At 33.9% G+C, this 19,505-nt stretch overlaps 1 protein-coding gene across 1 annotated transcript in view; it reads left to right on the forward strand.

Annotated features, from left to right (window-relative positions):
- LRP1B (LDL receptor related protein 1B) overlaps window positions 1-19,505 on the forward strand; it is a 1,834,834-nt gene that overhangs the window by 1,175,919 nt on the left and 639,410 nt on the right. Inside the window, exon 21 of the mRNA XM_035008121.1 lies at window positions 6,779-6,961. Within this exon, the coding sequence (XP_034864012.1) occupies window positions 6,779-6,961 (183 nt within the window). The remainder of the gene's footprint in view (window positions 1-6,778; window positions 6,962-19,505) is intronic.

The raw sequence follows: 19,505 nt of genomic DNA on the forward strand, positions 1-19,505 counted from the left end.
GGGGAAACACACAGGCCTGGAACTCAGGTTGGAATGGTCATCACAGGCTCCTCGGAGGAATGCAGCTCTCCATCCAGGGGAAAATCAACAACTGTTAACAGAAGCAGATTTCATTTGGCTAGAGGTTAGGAGGAAATAAAACTCCACATTTTTTTTTTTTTTCTGTATTTTCTGGCAGAGGACAGCATGTTTCTAAACATCAACACACACCCAAACCTAACAGACATTGAAAAATAGGTTTGGGGTATTTTTAATTTATGTGAGGGAATTGGATGAGACATGGAAAGGGAAGGAATATAAAAATGTGTGTGTGTGTGTGTGTGTGTGTGAGATAGTCTACTTGACTTTAGTATAAACTTTGAGTGTTTGAGCTAATGAAATAGAAGCATATATATATATACATACACGTATGTATATATGTATATATATATCCTTGTAAATTTAAAACATCTTAGAATCTTTTCTCTATTTATTGTCTAAATGCTACCCAAGTGATCTATAAATACTGTGTATCTGAGCATTATCAGAATCTAGTGGAAGGTCTTTCTGTGATTCCCAGTAACCTTCAGGCTTCAATCCAAACCATTTAGCAAAGCACACAGGGTCATTCAAGGTCCAGGCCTTGCCCACCTGTCTAGTTTTCTCTTTCTCCCCTTCTCCATCACACTCTACATAGAATTTTATGAATGCTGCTAACTTTGTTCAGATTATCTTTTGTCCCATTCTACTTCTCCCCCAGCCCCTGCCTGACTCTTAATCATGAAAAGAACTCTTTTCTTTTCCTCTGTTACAAGAATCCATGGTGCTCTCTCATTTTCATAAAAGACCAAATTTTACCATGACTTTGCAACAGAATAAAATAAATATTGCACTTTATTCGAAATGAAATAGATTGAACAACAGTATTTGAAACACAAAATGTAAACAAGTTTATTGTTACTTCATGATTATTATATGAGCTGATTCTTTTTTGTTTTTCATTCTTAAGCTCTACATGAGAAAAGACTTGCAAAAAGGTAGAAATGGTACAGTGGTAAAGAAAGCAGGCTCTAAGTTTAATTATGTAGGCTCAAATATCACCTCTGCTGCTTATCATCTGTATAAATACAGACATATTGATTTGTGGGTTTTGTTTCTGTGAAGTGGGGTGCTCTCAATAAGCAGTTTTGCTTATTTTTAATCAAAAGGAACAGATGAGTGATCTTTTTTCACTGGGTTTTAATCCATTCTAGTATGATGAATTTGAAGCATAAGCAAAATCAAATGCCATATAAACTACTGTTTACATGCAAGGTGTATGGAATGGGAATTAAAAATAAAAACAGGAAAGTGTGAAATTGGTCTTGGCATTCTCCTTAGAGTCCTCTGTGAGTCAAAAAATGCTCTGAGTCCCTTCCACAGGGGAAAAGATGTATAACAACGTAAAGCATCATGTAAAATCTGAGAGCTTATAAATCTCTAAAGCTTATCCATGAATTTCCTAAATCTGCAGACACCAGAATAAGAGCCCCGGTCCTATATAATTGTTTTTTTAATTGAGTCTTAAAGAAAATTATGGACATTAATAGATGAAGGGAATCCAAGTTTGGGGGAATAATATAACTAGGATCAGGAGGGTTACATTAGTGACATGTATGTAAACATTATTAAAAGGAGAATTGTTTCATCACTTAGATTTGAATATTTATAATGGTGTTACTGTATTTCCTTCTCTATACTGTCATTTTAAACTTATTATGATCTGGTTGTGTGTGGTGTCAATTAATAAATAGTATAACCACCCATAGAAGTTTAGACACGAGTAGTTTAGGAAGAAGAAAAGCTTCAGGGAAATATCACATTTGTATTTAGATTCATAAGATAAATGTTTATTTAGAATAAGAAAACAAATGAGTAGATTCACTTATGAAGTACAAATAGACAAACCAAACAATACCAAGCGAAGCAAAGAAATTGCAAATTGAATTTAAAAAAAAACCAAAAAACAAAAAACCTCAGACAATAGCAGCATACTCTCCCTTTCATCGATGCCACCTTGTCTGTGTAACCACAGCTTATTTATCTAGCTTATTGGGGCGCCTGGGTGGCTCAGTTGGTTAAGGGACTGCCTTCGGCTCAGGTCATGATCCTGGAGTCCCGGGATCGAGTCCCGCATCGGGCTCCCTGCTCGGCAGGGAGTCTGCTTCTCCCTCTGACCCTCCTCCCTCTCATGCTCTCTGTCTCTCATTCTCTCTGTCTCAAATAAATAAATAAAAATCTTAAAAAAAACCTCTCAATTTCTGCAATTATCTCATTATTTCTGGGTTTTTTTTCTCTCCTATACTTGATTAGAGGGCATAATTTTACCACTCAGTTTTTATTATAGATTATAGATCTGTTCAGATTTTCTATTTCTTTTCAAGTCAGTTTGGTAACATATTTCTCTAGAAAATGGCTTATTGGGGCGCCTGGGTGGCTCAGTTGGTTAAGCGACTGCCTTCGGCTCATGATCCTGGAGTCCTGGGATCGAGTCCCGCATCGGGCTCCCTGCTCAGCGGGGAGTCTGCCTCTCCCTCTGACTCTCCCCCTCTCATGCTCTCTCTCTATCACTATCTCTCTCAATAAATAAATTTAAAAAATCTTAAAAAAAAAAGAATATTATCTAGCTTATTTCCAGAGGTAAATAACATTGAGCTAAGAGGCTCGGGTTCTATATGTAAAGTCGCCACACTGCTGGATCACATCATACTGCTTCTCCTCAAGCAGCAGTCTACCTTTTGCAAGTCTCTTTTTTGAATCAGGTTGATCTATCTAGATTTCTTGGTTTATATAAATCTTCTTGAGAATTTCCCATTAGGTCATTGAGTTAATGATTTAACACGACTTTAAAGAACTAGATCTTTGAAACCAAATCCAAAATATGTTTAAAAGAGTCAAAGCATGACTTTTACAATAATTAGTTAAACATAGAATTCCTTTCATTATTATTGACATTCTTGAGGCAACATAGTACCTGAAGAAATAAAGGATGGGAAGAGGAATAGAAATATAGTATAGAATTTGGTATATACCATTTAATTTTATTTAAGCTAATATCGTGTTTCTTCAATTAGGTACTTTTAAATGTAATGTATTTCTTCTCAAAATTTCCTTACGTATCACTATCCTGTTTCTTTATTTACTTAGCATGCTAATTATTTCCAGAAATAATCAAAATGATTACCTGGAAAGATAAAATATTATAAAGAGGAAGGACTTTTTTTTTTTTTTAATTTTATTTATTTGACAGAGAGAGACACAGCGAGAGAGGGAACACAAGCCGGGGGAGTGGGAGAGAGAGAAGCAGGCTTCCCGCCAAGCAGGGAGCCCGATGTGGGTCTCGATCCCAGGACCCTGGGACCATGACCTGAGCTGAAGGCAGACGCTAACGACTGAGCCACCCAGGCACCCAGGACTTTTTTAAAGAAGCAGAAAAAGATTTAGCAATGTAAATAAATCTGAGAGTGAGATTGTTCCAAATAAATTCATATATGAAAAATGATTCATAAATTTGGCTCTAAATTATAAGAGGCTATTGCAAAGAAAGAAGCATGATGAATTTCAGGATTATTCATGACTATCCATAAGATGGACTTATAAAGAAGGAATACTAATTTGCAGAAGAGAATAAAATTAGTACTAATATTGAAGCAAGAGTGAAACCAAATTTTCTCTGCAGCTTTTCAGAAGTAGATTCAGAAACAAAAGAAAATGTAGTTTGCAGTTGCCCGACTGTCCACTTCCACCAAGGAAAAAAATCAACTAGGGAAAATACAATAAAAATGAGTATCTTCATCTCTTCATTATAATAGGAAGCTGTTAATACATATAATATATATTAATATAACATAAAATATATATTAATATATTGTTGCATATGTTATAGAACATAACATATATGTTAATATATATAATGTATTATAATGCCCCATATAAAGCGGGTAGCAGTTGTTACCTTGCAAGGATGCTAGCCCAAGCATCTTACTTTTCAAGGAACTGGAAAATCTAGATATTTTTATAGGAAATCTTCAGATTTTTAAGAGGTCAATAGTATGTTTGCCAAATTAAGCATGCTGAGGGACAAATTCAATATATGAGCTGCCAGTCTTCAACTCTTATTTTACAGAATGCAGAAAAGTCAATAGACTATACCTTCCATTATTAAGTATTTGGAATCACTGAGTGACAATTACCTGAAATAGAGCCTTTATGCATTATTGGCTGAGCTCATACTACAGGTTTTAAAATTCAGCTGAGCCAAAGTTTGTATTTTGTTTTCAAGGAAGTTGAAGTAGTCAGTAAAAGAACCAAAGGCCATTTCACTGCTGCATGACAGTTCACCTCCTCACCATGGAATCACTTTAAGAGCTGACTAGGTCTCGGAACTCCATTTGATTTGTCTCCTTTGCTCTTCCTGCATATTGAAATCACGTAGAATTCTCAAATTACCTTTAAAAAGACTCCAGGTTTGAAGACTTCACCATATCTTGTTTATGAGACCTGTCCCAGCATTCTTTACCACTATAGTAGTTAGGCCATACTGCTAAATAGTACACTCTGCAGATAACAAATTAACGATGGTGGGAGTTTGCTGTATCACATTCCATATATATCTCCTGAATGTGCACAGACTCTACCGTCTTTGTTGATTTTGTGAGTGGAAGCAAACATTTTATTTATTTATTTATGTATTTATGTATTTATTTTAGATTTATAGATTTTATTTTAGGTTTATTTTAGATTTTATATATCAGAGAGAGAGAGAGAGAGCACAGGCAGGGGGAGCAGCAGAGAGAGAAGCAGGCTCCCCACTGAGCAGGGAGCCGGATATGGGACTCCATCCCACGACCCTGGAATCATGACCTGGGCTGAAGGCAGACGCTTAACCGACTGAGTCAGCCAGGCATCCCACAGACATTTTGTTTAATCATGAACACTCTATATACCCAAAGTCAGAATGATTTGCATGACTAGGAAAGTAGAAAAAGTCTCTTCTTGGAAGGGACTTCAAAGCCATCCTAAACTCAATGCCATCTCTATAAGTTGAGTGGGATGAGTAGAAGTGTTCTTTGTAGTGGTTACTTTTAAAACTTAGTCCTATAGATTTTCTGTGAATTGGAATAGCTATGTTCTACCAAAACAACTTTATTCCTGCTACAGTGGGGCTCATTTTATATATATTTTTGTTGTTGTTGCTGCTTTAGAAATACTTAAGGAGTAGAGGTAAGTCTATTTTGTGCATCTTTATAATATTGTATCACCTGACATATTATAGTTTTTGAAAGTCTTTAAATTGAGAAAAATTCAGAAAATGAATATTTATATTATAGAAAATAACAGCAAAAATAACAAAATTTTGTAGCTAAAATAATTATTTACAGATATCCAATTTATTTCCTCACAACAACCCTGTAGACTCTTTACTCTCTAGGTAAACACATAGAGGTCTAAAAAGATTAAGTAACTGCATTGGTGATATAAATGATATTGTTAGCTTTGACCTCAAGTGAATTTAATTGTAACTCATAACCACATGATTTCTACCAAACCAGCTTTAAGTAATGGGTAACTCACCTAAAACTGTTTTAAATTTATCATAATGATATAGATTAATTGCTATTTAGAGGCAATGTAGATAAATTGCTGAATATAGCTGTAGGAAATATGCAACAAGTTTATTACATTAAAAATTTGATTTAGAGGGGCACCTGGGTGGTTCAGTTGTTAAGCGTCTGCCTTCGGCTCAGGTCATGATCCCAGGGTCCTGGGATCGAGCCCCTCATCAGGCTCCCTGCTCCGCGAGAAGTCTACTTCTTCCTCTCCCACTCCCCCTGCTTGTGTTCCCTCTCTCGCTGTCTCTCTCTGTCAAATAAATAAAATCTTTAAAAAAATTAGATTCAGAAAAATACATACTAAAATCTATTTTACAACAGAATTTGGAGATACTGGTTAATATGATATTTTGTAATATTAGATATTAATAACAATTTAAAATACTGCTAATGATAGCCATATTCAATTGTTATACTGTAAAGCATCCATATCCCCAACACTGATGTTTCCTTATTCTTGCTTATGCAAGAATTTAACCTGTAGAATTTAATCTATATTTTTAGTCAACAGGTTTTGAGGAATACTATTATCTGCGAACTATATGAGTTATTAATTGATAAGTTGAACTTGAATTCATAGCACCTCAAATTGTTATGTGTGACTGTTCTCATTCTAGAATTGAAATCTTATGTCCTAAAGAATTTGCTTATTATCTGGAGCTTTTTTGTTTGTTTTCAAAATTTTGGACATTATTCTTCAAAGATATTGTTAATCAGAAAGTACTTATGATTTTTTGGTTATTTACCCTTTACTAGTCTGAAAGAAGTTGTCTAAAGAAATGTCAAAAGACCAACCAGAGACTTGATATTTAGTGTAGAGTGTGAAATCTCACATATGCCACAGCAAAAAGCCCTTTAAAGATCTCATTCTTGAGGTTCTAATACAAATCACAACAGAATAGCTACATATCTTCCTTTTTCCTAATGTATGTGGCACTTTCAGGAATTCTGTGGGAGGCAAGAAACATCATTTCCTCTAATCATTAACGAGAGTATTACAGCTATTAAACAACTAAAGTGAAAACACATTCTCTCTGGCAGCATACTAATGCCTGAAAAGAAAAAAAGGTGAAAAAATCATCAAGTAAAATAATAATTTCTCTCCTATCTTTCCCCCTCTGCCTCTCCCTCCCTCATTTCAATTTAAGAGATTCGTTCTCCTGCTGGTTGTAACGGGAATGAATTTCAGTGCCATCCCGATGGAAACTGCATTCCTGATCTGTGGCGCTGCGATGGGGAAAAAGATTGTGAAGATGGTAGTGATGAAAAAGGCTGCAATGGGACATTACGACTGTGTGATCACAAAACCAAGTTTTCCTGTCGGAGTACAGGTAAGCAGTACATCGGTTCATCCTCCACCTTGGGGTTCCTGGAGGTAGAAACCCTTTGGCCCATCCTCAGTGTGTATCTTACCTGCATAAAAAAAGTTCTTGTGTTTCTAGTAAGTTTGCTCATATTTTACATACGATAATAATACTAGCTAACATTTATGGAGAACTATCTATGGGCCCAGCACCGCTCTAAAGAATGTTTTCTCCGTGAACTCATCTCATCATCCCAACTCACAGTGAAAAACCTGAAGGCCAGAAAACTTTTTAACATGCTCAAGTTTAAAAAAAAGTCAAAAGAGACAGCATGGGAGAATTGGGATTTGAGACCATGCAATCCTGGATTCAGAGTCTGAAATGCCAGACTCCAGAAAGAGATAAGTATGCTAAACCCACAGACAGCATTCCTCTTTCCACAGATAAATCCTCACCCTAAAATTTCATGAAGATGAATGAAATGGAAAGGCAGAATTATATACAATTATTTTCAAGTACAGTAGATTCTTAAATTCGGTTGTGCTGTTGCTAGATTTCATTAAGATAAAGGTGATGACTGTCATTCAAAACTGAATTGTTTTGAAAGTCATTGTGGCTTTTTTTTTTATGATGTTATTCTATTATTATAACTGTTCCATTTTGTTTTTCTACATAGAGTAGGTTCTACCTGACATAATAAACCAACTTATATATTTTCCTTTTTATACCAGATGATGAGTTGAAGTTTAGTGAAAAAAAAAATATTATAATGAACTACTCTGGTATAATTGTGAAATGGGTTATATCATCAATCCAATAATCCATGGAAACAATTCCTATAGATTTCAGGATATATTATGGAATCATCTCTGGGATGAGGTGAAATTGTTTTTTGAATTGCCTAATCGCTTGGTGATTCATTTTGCTCTTTATTAAGTATTTGAACCAAAAGGTAGAAATGAAAAGTTATCACAGCTATGATTAAACAAAACTCTGGAAACCACATGGCCCATGGGCATCTAAAAATATAAAAAGAAATTGTGTTTCTTTATTTGGACACACTTCCTGTTTTCAATTAAGCATTCAACTAAGAAATAAAGAGATAAATATAAGCTAACATGGGTATAGAGAAATAAATACTCCTGAGGCTCATTCTTAATGAGGGAGCTGTGTTTTCAAAATAGTTACTTTTCCAACAATATTTTTCACAATTATGTGACTCTTTTTTTTTTTTTAAGATTTTATTTATTTATTTGAGAGAGAGAATGAGAGAGAGCACATGAGAGGGGGAAGGGTCAGAGGGAGAAGCAGACTCCCCGCCGAGCAGGGAGCCCCATGCGGGACTCGATCCAGGGACTCCAGGATCATGACCTGAGCCGAAGGCAGTCGCTTAACCAACTGAGCCACCCAGGCGCCCTATGTGACTCTTTTCAATTGTTACATTAAGTGTCTTAGTTTGGGGGTTATTGGTTAAAAAATGTGACTTTAAATTTAGAAATTATCTTTTTGGAACATACTGTATTGATTGGAATTTAATAGATGAATAACATGTTAAATAATAATGTAAGGAGGAAAAACCTTTTTCTATACTGACATTAGATTCATTGACTGGGGCCCTTTAAATCAGATAGACAACAGATAGATTATAAGAAAAGAAAGAAAAAAACAAGTTTATATACACATTCGTCACGCATGTAGGAAAACTCAGTGATGAGTAACTCCAGGGGGTGGTTGGAACTTGGGCTTATATAGAATCTTAACAAATAATAGTAAATTTGTGGAAAGGTGAGAAAAGAAAGGAAAAGGACTTTGAGTTTATAGGGATGGCAAGTTGTAGGTAGGTAAATATATGGGGGAAGTGATGGACGATAAGGGCTAGTTAATAAAATGTGTGCAGGTCCATTGTGGCACTGGTTTTCTATTTTCTCCATGGCCATAAAACTTCTCTACAAAAGGATTTATGGCAGTCCTCATTTCTCAGAAGTTTTATGCTTATAGTCAGATTAAGGAAGCTATGGGAAGGTTTCTTTCTACATCTGTTGAACTTCAAATGTTTTCAGCTGAAAATAATCCTTATGTAAAAGTAGCATATTTGGGGGATAGTGTATTTTGATTCCATACGCTGGGTATCTTTGGAAAATTGGATTCTGAGAGACAATTTTATGTGTGTTGACTTAGGATTTGGATTATCCATTTAATATGAAACATCACATATATGTATCAAATAGTCATCATGCAAACCACAATTTTTTTTTTTTAAAGATTTTATTTATTTATTTGACAGAGAGAGACACAGCGAGAGAGGGAACATAAGCAGGGGGAGTGGGAGAGGGAGAAGCAGGTTCCCCGCAGAGCAGGGAGCCCGATGCGGGACTCGATCCCAGGACGCTGGGATCATGACCTGAGCTGAAGGCAGTCGCTTAACCAACTGAGCCACCCAGGCGCCCCGCAAACCACAATTTAATGTAAAAAAGTAGAACTGAAATAAAATTTATGTTGCATTATCAGAGGGAAATACAGTATAACATGGTGACTGTAGTTGATAACACTGCATTGTATAACAAATTTGCTGAAGGAGTAGAATTTAAGTCCTCTCTCTCACACACACACAAGTAAAAATAAATAGAATAAAAAATAAAAGCAAAATGTGAAAGGTAATAGTTTAACCATCAATCTGATTCTAATTTAATCTGTGGCTTAAGTATAGTAAACCACAATATATCAAACTATTTGAGGCGTCATAACTCATAATTACATATGCATATTTATGAATATTGCAGATATTAAAGAGAGCCATATATATAAATATTAGATTAAATATATGTACATGTCTATAATGTTTTTGATATTTTTAAATTTACTTTAATTTAATTAGTAGCCCAATCGCTTCTCGGCCTTTTGGCTAAGATCACTCTCTCTCTCTCAAATAAATAAATAAAATTTTAAAAAAATGAATATATATACAGAAAGATTTTCAGTGCAACATTTTGTTTTAATAGCCCCCAAACTAGAAATAGTGAATTTCCCATCATTAGGGGAACTACTTAATAATTATAGTGCATTCACACAATGAACTACTCTAATGTCATTAAGAAGGGATAAGAAAAAAATTCATAAAGATGTAATTTTAAGTTCACACTTTGTTAAAAACACATAAAAATGATGATAGAACAGAAGAAAATGAGAGAGATATGGTCATATTGACAAAATATATCTCTGATGAACTGAAATAAAATAGAATAACAAATGGTGAGCTGGGTTGAATCTGGATGCCTGATTGGATTAGAGTTGGAGGCCAGTAGAGATGAACAGGTGTTCAGATCTTAGGTTTAATGGGAAATAAAGCTGTCCCACATGAAGTTGGGGACTGAAGCCAGGCTCACTGTTGAAAATCAGAAACTGGAATGGGACTCCTTTGCTTTTGAAAAGAGGGGGAGAAAAATTACTGCTGGTTGCTTCCTAGGATGGTTACTTAAATGAAGTTGTGTGCCTAGAGAGATGGGAGGACATAAGCATGGCAATCATGCCAAGCCTCTGGCTAGCTTAGGGACTGAAAGTGATAAAAAGACAAATACAGGATGTATTTTTGAACCAAGAGTGGGGCAGTGATGGAGTGGGTTGAACTAGAAGCAGCAATACCTGTACACAGTGATGAGTAAACACATAAAGTCAGAGAGAAAATTGAAAACTCCTATCCAAGATGAGATTGAAAAGAAATTTCTAAAATCCATGAAGAAAACCATCTCTAGTAAAACCAGCCACCAAAAATCAATCATAAAATGAATTTACTCAAGATTAAATGAAAATGAGATGTTTAAATGACATCTAAAAAAAATAATTAAAATAAGTATGTTTGAGATCCTCAAAGAGAAAAAAAAAATGGAAAAGAATATCCCTAAATATAATTCTATTCTTAGAAGTAAAAAAAAATGAACTTCTTTTATAAAGCTCATGAAATATTTTTTAAAAATAAAAACACTCATTATCTTAATTCTAGAGGGAATCAAACTGAAGTTGTAGAAATTTTAGAAAATAAAGATTTGTATATATCAGACCACATGGAATATAAATAAAGCATTGCTCAAAGGAAAAATTCATAACTTTGCACATTTTATGTGATGTCCCAAACTCTTAGTGATGTTTTAACCTTTAATAACTTCAGAAGTATAAATGCTATAAAATCACTGAAAACATCATCTGAAACTTTAATTATTTATATTTAACATGTTGTTAGTTTTGTGAATCTTGAATAATGAATGTTTAAGTTTTTTTTCTAATAGTTTCTAGTAGTTTGCCATCTTCAACTAGAGGACATGAAACAAAAAAATGTTAATGTTAAAAGTGTTATATTCTAAATTTACAAAATTGCATGTAATTAAAACTCCATTTACAAAAGTATAATAAATTCAGATAAACTTTCAAATAATATTTATACTTGTAACATATTTTTAAATTTATTAAAGGTTAAAACTGTTCTAAGACTTTTTAGATACCTATATTTACATTAACAAATTTTAAAACATATTTTTTAACAATATGTAGGAGAGACAGTATTCACCAGTTCTCCTTACGCTTTATTTCTCAACTCTCTTGCAGTTAGATTGCGGCCAGGCGACTAGCTCTAGCCAATGGACTATATCACTTCCATGCTAAAGCACTTAAACTAGAAAGTGAGCATCCTCCTGCTCTTTTTTCTCCTGTCCCAGTGACCTTTTAAATTATGGGTCTAAAGAGCATATATACAGGTTTTAGTTTGTTACTGCAGCTCATCTTATCCTAACTAGTGCAACATCTAACTCAAGAAGTTAGGACATAACAACAAACCAAAGGAAAACAGAAAAACAGATTAATTTTTAAATTTAGAAAAGAGAAAGAAAAATAGCATGATTTGAAAATTCAAGAATTAAGTTTTTGAAAGAATAACCAAAATTGCTAATACATTAACTGACCTAATAAAGAAAACCTACTGAAAATCCAGTATGTAAATGAGAATGTGAAATTAATTAGAGATGCTAAAAAATTATACAAATTAAAGAAACTATGCAGTGTCATAGAAATGAATAAAAAACCTGTATTAATAAAATCATGCATTCATAAATATGCACTTCACAACTTATTCTAGAAGGGAAAGTGCAGGTGATTTATTTATAACAAAAAGGAAAAAAAAATCAGTATCTGTCCCCTCTCATCATTCTTCCAAAAGTTCCAAGTCCAGTAGAAAAATTCTACCAGATATCTAAGGAACATTGTTACAATGCTGTTTCATCTCCTTCAGAGCATTCAAAAGGAATAAAAGCCTTTAAGCTATTGTTTTAAGCAACATAGTATTGGTTTTATAACTGCCCAAAGTTAGTGCCTCCCATACACACAAAAATTATAAACTTTGTCTCTGATGACCATCACTACCACCATTCTAGACAAAGCATGAACAAATCCAACAAATATTAAATGAACAATTCTCTATGAAAAAAAAAATCCTCCTCTCTTTAAAAGTGAATATGGATCGTGGATCACCACATCAAAAACCAATGATGTATTGTATGGTGACTAACATAACATAATAAAATTTAAAAAAAACAAATAAGTGAATATGGTCCCAAACTGAAGAAGGTAGTTAATACAGAATAAATAGGGGAAATATTTGCAACACAGATCATAATTATATATTCTGATACATAATAACTCTTTGGTATCATTTTTTTAAAAGACCAACTACCCATATAAAAGTGGGCAAAGTTCACAGAAAAAGAAATACAAAAGTCTGTTAAACAAGTGAAAAGACAATCACCCTCACTCATGGGAGAAAGTCAAGTCTTTAGTAGGATTGCATTTTTTTCTTTCCTTTTTTTTTTCAAGATTTTATTTATTTATTTTGTCAGAGAGAGAGAGAGAGAGAGAGAGAGCGGCAGGCAGAGGGAAAAGCAGGCTCCCTGCTGAGCAAGGAACCCTGGGATCAGGACCTGAGCTGAAGACAGACGCTTAACCAACTGAGCCACCCAGGCGTCCCTGCATTTTTTTTTTTTTTTCAAAATCAGATTGGTGATTATTAACAAAACCAATAATACCCTATGTTGGTGAGAGTAGATGAAGCAGACACTGATGTCAGTAAATATTGATGAACCTATAAGGAGGGCCATTTAGCAATATGTATCTATGTTTAAAATATAAATACACTTTCACAATTCCACCTCTAAGACTTTATCCTACAAATATACTTAATGCATTGGAAGGGTGATGTGTACAAAGATATTCATTTAAATTATATTTTTTAAAGATTTGAATAATGCATTCAATAAACTTAAGTCAGTAAGTATATAGATACCCTTACCTGTACCACAAATAATTGACAATCTACAGAAAGCATTCTCCATACACAAAAGTCAAATTAGAATTCAGCATCAAAAAGATTAGAAAGCCAGGGCACCTGGGTGGCTTAGTTGGTTAAATGTCTGCCTTTGGCTCAGGTCATGATCCCAGGGTCCTGGGATCGAGCCCCGCATCAGGCTCCCTGCTCAGTGCAGAATCTATTTCTGCCTCTTCCTCTGCCCCTCCCCCTGCTCCTCTCTCTCTCTCTCTCTCTCTCTAAAATAAAGAAATAAAATCTTTAAAAAAAGATTAGAAGACCATGAATTTGAAAACTAAAATCATACTTCAAACTAATCAATAGATTAATAAAGAAACCCTAATATATAGATATAGATATATATAGATATATATATTTAAATATTTAGAACTGAATGACATGGGATATACTGCACAATTAAATTTCTGTGAAAGCCTTTTTTTTTTAGTAGACTGAAGTTTTAGAACAGTTTTAGATTCATAATAAAAGTGAGAGGGAAGAACAGAATTCCCATGTACCCCGTTTCCCCTACACACACACACAACTTCCTTTACTAACAGCATCCCACAACAGAATGATTTATTACAGTTGATGAACTTGCATTCCTACTTTGACACATCACCCAAAGTTCGTAGTTTACATTAGAATTTACTTCTTGGTGTTGTACAAACTATGGATTTGGAAAAATGTGTAATGATATGCCATGTAGCACCATAGTATCGTACAGAGTGGTTTCACTGCCCTAAAAATCCTCTGTGTTCTGCCTATTCATATCCCCAACCCCTGGAAACCACTAACGTTTTTACTGTCTCTAGTTTTGCTGTTTCCAGATATGATATAGTTGGAATCATTAGTATGTAACCTTTTCAGACTGGCTTCTTCTTTCACTTAGCAATATGCATTTAATTTCCCTCCATGTTCTTTCGTGACTTGAGAGCTCATTTCTTTTTCGCAATGAATAATATCCCATTGTCTGGATGTACCACTTCTTTTTTTTTATCCATTCATCTACTGAAAGATATCTTGGTTGCTTCCAAGTTTTGGCAATTATGATATAAACATCTGCTATAAATATCTGTGTATAGGTTTTTGTGTAGACACAAGTTTTCAACTCATTTAAGTAAATACCACAGAGCACAATTGCTGAATCATATGGTAAAAATGTGTTTAATTTTTTAAGAAACTGCCGTACTGTCTTCCTGAGTGGCTGAACAATTTTGCATTCCCACCAGCAATGAATGAGGAGTTCTTATTTCTCCATATCCTCACCAGCATTTGTTGTATCAGTGTTTTGGTTTTTCATCATTCTAATAGGTGTGAGGTGATATCTCGTTGTTTTAATTTACATTTACTTAATGACATATGATGTTGAACATCTTTGATATTGCTATTCATTGCTAAATTGTTTTTAATAGCTAAGTGTTACAAACAACCTAAATAGGCCAAAATAGTGCACTTATTGGGAACATTATGGTATATCCATACAGTAAAATACCTTGCAGCAACTTTAAAGATTGGAAATCACTGCATGGACGTTTCTTGTGATTAAGTGTTGAGTAGAAAGTGAAGGAAAACAATAGGGAGCATAGTATATAACACTTTTTTATAGAAGTATTTTATAATAAAAACATATTTCTAGAGAATTCACAAGACCTTGTTATCAATGTTTGTCTCTGAATAGGGGGAATGGATGACTAGGGAAGAAGAGTGAGACATTGTCATACTTGTACAGTCCATTCTTATGATTGACTGTTTTTCCAAAAGTGATGGTAGATTGAGGCTGACCCATATAATTTTCACTCAAGATTCCATTGGAAAGCAACATACATTTTCAAGTCAGGTCCCAGGGTAAGGTTAAGAATTAAGGATTAAATGCTCTTTAGCAAAAGAGGTAACAAAACTAACAACTGCCACACATGGGGATTTAACTCTGACATTGGCTTAGCAAACAGCTTGCTCTGTGTAATGAAAATTCTCTGTGGGCTTCTGTGAACTGCAAAGTGTTACTCTTTTCTGTGATTACATTGTTTTGTTTTCCTTCCCCATTGTTGTATCAATAAATTCAAAGTGAAATGATGAATTTAATCATTGTTTAAAAGCAATCTGGAATAATTAGAACCAAAAATTTCCTACAGTAGGATAGTGATTTTGTTGGAATTATATGATGAACTGTTTATGAAGAATTTCTAAATACAGCACTGACCCCCCCCCCATAACCAACCCTATGGAATAGTTTTACTTATTTCTGATGAAAATAATGTGGCGAGCACTCCATTGTCTATGTGTTGTGAAACTAATATAGTGCTTAGTATATTGCTTATTAGACTTATATATTTCTCTTTTGATTTCTTCCTGTGGCAGTTTTAAACATTTGCTGTAGGCTATCTCTGTTCTCTTCAATCTTGAACTGAAGAAGAAAGTATTTTTGCCCAGAAAGGCTTTTCTTTAGATATTGATCCTATGACCTCTTACTTCCTATGGTACCTTAGTCACTTTTCTTGCTTATGCTTTCAATTCTTTTCTCCACATTAACTTTTCTTCCTCTCTATAAAATATCTAGTCCAATAACCTCAAAAGCATTTTTTTGAATTTATTAATTTTTTTCTGTCTTCCTCCTTCCCTTCATCAAATAATCTTGTTTAGTGCATCTAGATGTCTTTCTTTCACTCATTCATTCTTTCACCTTTTGCAATCTAACACCCTATCTCTACCTTTGATGGAAATTGCTTTTTCAGTGGTTACCAGGGATAATAACTATGTGAGTTCAGATAAATTACCAAACCTCTCTAACTTTCAGTTTTCTAATCTGTAAAATAGAGATAATGAGGATGTTGATAATGATATCATCATCATCGTAAATAGAACATGCAGTCAGTGCCTAGAACACAATATGAGCTTGATGAATGATAACTTTGACTATTAATACTGCATTTTGACTTCTTTCTCTGTAAGATTTGACTTTTCTCTGCAATACATGTCCTCTCTTTGAAACCTTTTCTTATGAGCTCCCATATGGATTGTTTTCTATTCATTTACCATTTAGATTCCTTTTTTTTTTTTTTTTTAATTTCACTTCTCGTTGCCTGCCCCTTACATTAAGGTAAAAAACAAAAACAAAACAAACAAAAAAACTTGTTGAATGCATGTGTTTCAGACATTGTGTAGATTTTTCTCTTAATTTGTTTTGCTCCTTCTCATCTTTCTGCAAGATATCCATAGCAATCTCTTCTGTTCCCAAAGTTTCAATCATCACTTCCAAGTAAACATCTCCCAAATCCGCACTGGAATTCACCCCATACTTCAAACTCATTTTTTTCCAATGCTATGCTGAACATCCCACTTTTTTTCTGAAGCCAGAAATTTTTCCACATTTCTCTATTTATGTTAGAAACATTTTCAATCCCCTAAACATTTGGATTTAAAGCAGAAAGTGCCTTTTGACATCCTAACTTGTCACCATTTTTACGTCCTACTGATGTCATGTCTACAATTTCTGTACCATCACCCATTTTGCTCTTTCCACTCACATAGCACAGCATATGGTAAACCTACATTATCTGTCCTTCAACCACTGTGTGGTCTACTGTGTTTTCCTCTGACAATAATTGACTTCAATCCATTCTACACATAGCTTTGGCTCCCTCTTACCTCATAAACTGCAACCTGAGCACATACTTTCTCAAAATCTTTCAATGGTTCTCTATTGTTTAAGATTAAGAGACACCTCATGAATTAGCAGTCAACATTTCATGAACTGTGACTTCAGACTGCCTTATTATTGCTTCTGGGGCAAATCCCACCCTTTCCTGACTTTATGACTTTACATAGGAGTTGCATGTTATGTGTGGATTAGATTCAGCAAATAACACTAAAACCCCATGTGTTCAAAATGGCCACTGAAAATCATCCATTAAACTCAATATACAAGGTTCTGTGTATATAGTTCTGATGAAAATTTGTACATATAGCTATGCTATTAAGAAAATACTGTTTAGCATAAAATAAGGAATGCAAATGCAAAATGGAATTTTATAGTGAATTCACTCAGAAATGGAGAGAAGACCAAATTAGAGTTGATTTACTTCAACCATCAATGCCCTGACACATTCCTATTGAGTAGCAAGAGTAATCAGCATGCTATTAAATTATCTCTCTTTTTCTGCTTTACTTGCCTTTTGTTTTGCAAAGCATATATTAAGACTGTGCACTTTAGTCAGCTATCTATATGATTTTTTTTCTACTTCCATATGTTATATGGCTTTTACCTTAATCTTTATATATATATATATATATATATGTTCAGTGTAGAACATTTGTCACTACTAGACTTATTGCTCCACAACATCAGAAATTTGTCTTTCCCATCTTTCTACATTTTTCAGTAGATAGGCAAACACATTATACTCAATAAATAATTGCTGAGGTGAATTGAAGCCAACATTGTTAGAGAAATAAATATGTATGTAGTATTAAAGTTCAGTAGTATAATTTTTTTTTAAAAGATTGAAATTTAAAAAGACATTATGCTTATATTGAGTAAACCCATTTGGATTTTCTCAAAGATTCACTTCTTTACATACTCATATTCTTTTTTTTTTTTTTTTTTAAGATTTATTTATTTACTCGAGAAAGAGAGAGAGTGCAAGAGGGGGAGGGAGAGAGGGAAAGAAATACTCAGGCAGACTCCCTGCTGAGCACAAAGCCTGACACAGGGCTCAATCCTAGGACCTGAGATCATGACCCGAGTCAATCAAGAGTTGGATACCCAACCAACTGAGCCACCCAGACACACCCATACTCATATTCTTAATATTAACTGCCAATCACATCCCAGAACCAAGATTATCCTGTTATAACATATGATGTCTTTTATTAAGATAAGAATGAGTCAAGCAGTTTACAAAATGATAAATCTATTTTTTTAAATGGCCAAAATAATTTAACAGAGAGAGAGTAACTCTAGAATTAATCATATAAATTTATTTTGGTAAAGCAGTACAATTTCTAATGATTCCAGAAACTCTTAGGTCCCTATAGCTGTTGACTTTGTACTGGCTTTTATCCTAAACTATATATTTCAAGGTAACACAAATAAAAATAGCCCTTATAATGTCCTGAGTGTGTGTGTATGTGTGTGTTTATGTTTGCATATATGTGTGATTTCACTAGTTGTCATGATACCAACATACTGATTATTATTTTTGTTTGTTGTTGCTGTTTTGTTACTTGGCCATTCCTATTCTCTTTGCCTAAAGGGCAAAACTGCAGTTTCCAAAATATTCTGGCACATATATCGATAGAAAACATCATTATAAATAGATCAGAAAAGATCATGTAAAAACTCAACTTGATAATAAACACCTATTTGCAGCATGTAGTTTTAAAGTGTAATTAGTAAAGACAAAGTAATTGACTTGGTTATTTGAACTTAAATGTGAACATTTAAAAATTATTTCTAAAGATTTTGTTTTTTTTTAGATATTGGATATTTATATTTTCTATAACACAGTTTAATATTATTAATCTTTATTTCATTTTCATAATACAAATTTGCCCTAAGTCTCAAGTTTCTTATATATAGAAGAGGGAGATTAAACAAGGAAATTTGTAATATATATTCTTTCAAAATATTACATCCAATGACTTGGCTATGTAAGGAAATGTCTTAATATGAATCAAGTAAAAATCAACACTCTTTAGCCCTACTTACTATGATCATTTGCTTTTAGGTTTTCCCAAATTAATTGTCATGAATTAGAAATTTAAACTTATACCTGGTATGCCCTTTTAATCCACATTTTTGCAAGAATTAAAACCAAACAAATAAGAAAGGGAGGAGCAGTTACATTTAAACATCCCCTGAAAATCAGAGAGGAGAGAGCTATTTAAACTTGTAAATTTTATCTAAGATGTTTATTCATATCTCTGGTAACATAGTCTGAGTTACAATCACTAGTCATTTGAATACGATTTTCCTTTACGTTTTCCAGGCAGCATTTACGTGAGGGATAGAAAATAGGTTTTACTGCTCTTCGGACTCTGAAATCTTGATAGTGGTTTATGGACAGGTTTGTTGAAACAATACTAAGATTATTCTGGAGTCAGCAACTAAGCATGTCATGGTAAATTAGTGATATCTGAAAAAAAGAAAGAAGGAAGGGAGGGAGGGAGGGAGGGAGGGAGGAAGGAAGGAAGGAAGGAAGGAAGGAAGGAAGGAAGGAAGGAAGG

Source organism: Mirounga leonina, unplaced genomic scaffold, assembly GCF_011800145.1.
Source record: "Mirounga leonina isolate KUSES-001 unplaced genomic scaffold, KU_Mleo_1.0 Mir_151, whole genome shotgun sequence".
In the NCBI taxonomy this organism is placed as follows: domain Eukaryota; kingdom Metazoa; phylum Chordata; class Mammalia; order Carnivora; family Phocidae; genus Mirounga; species Mirounga leonina.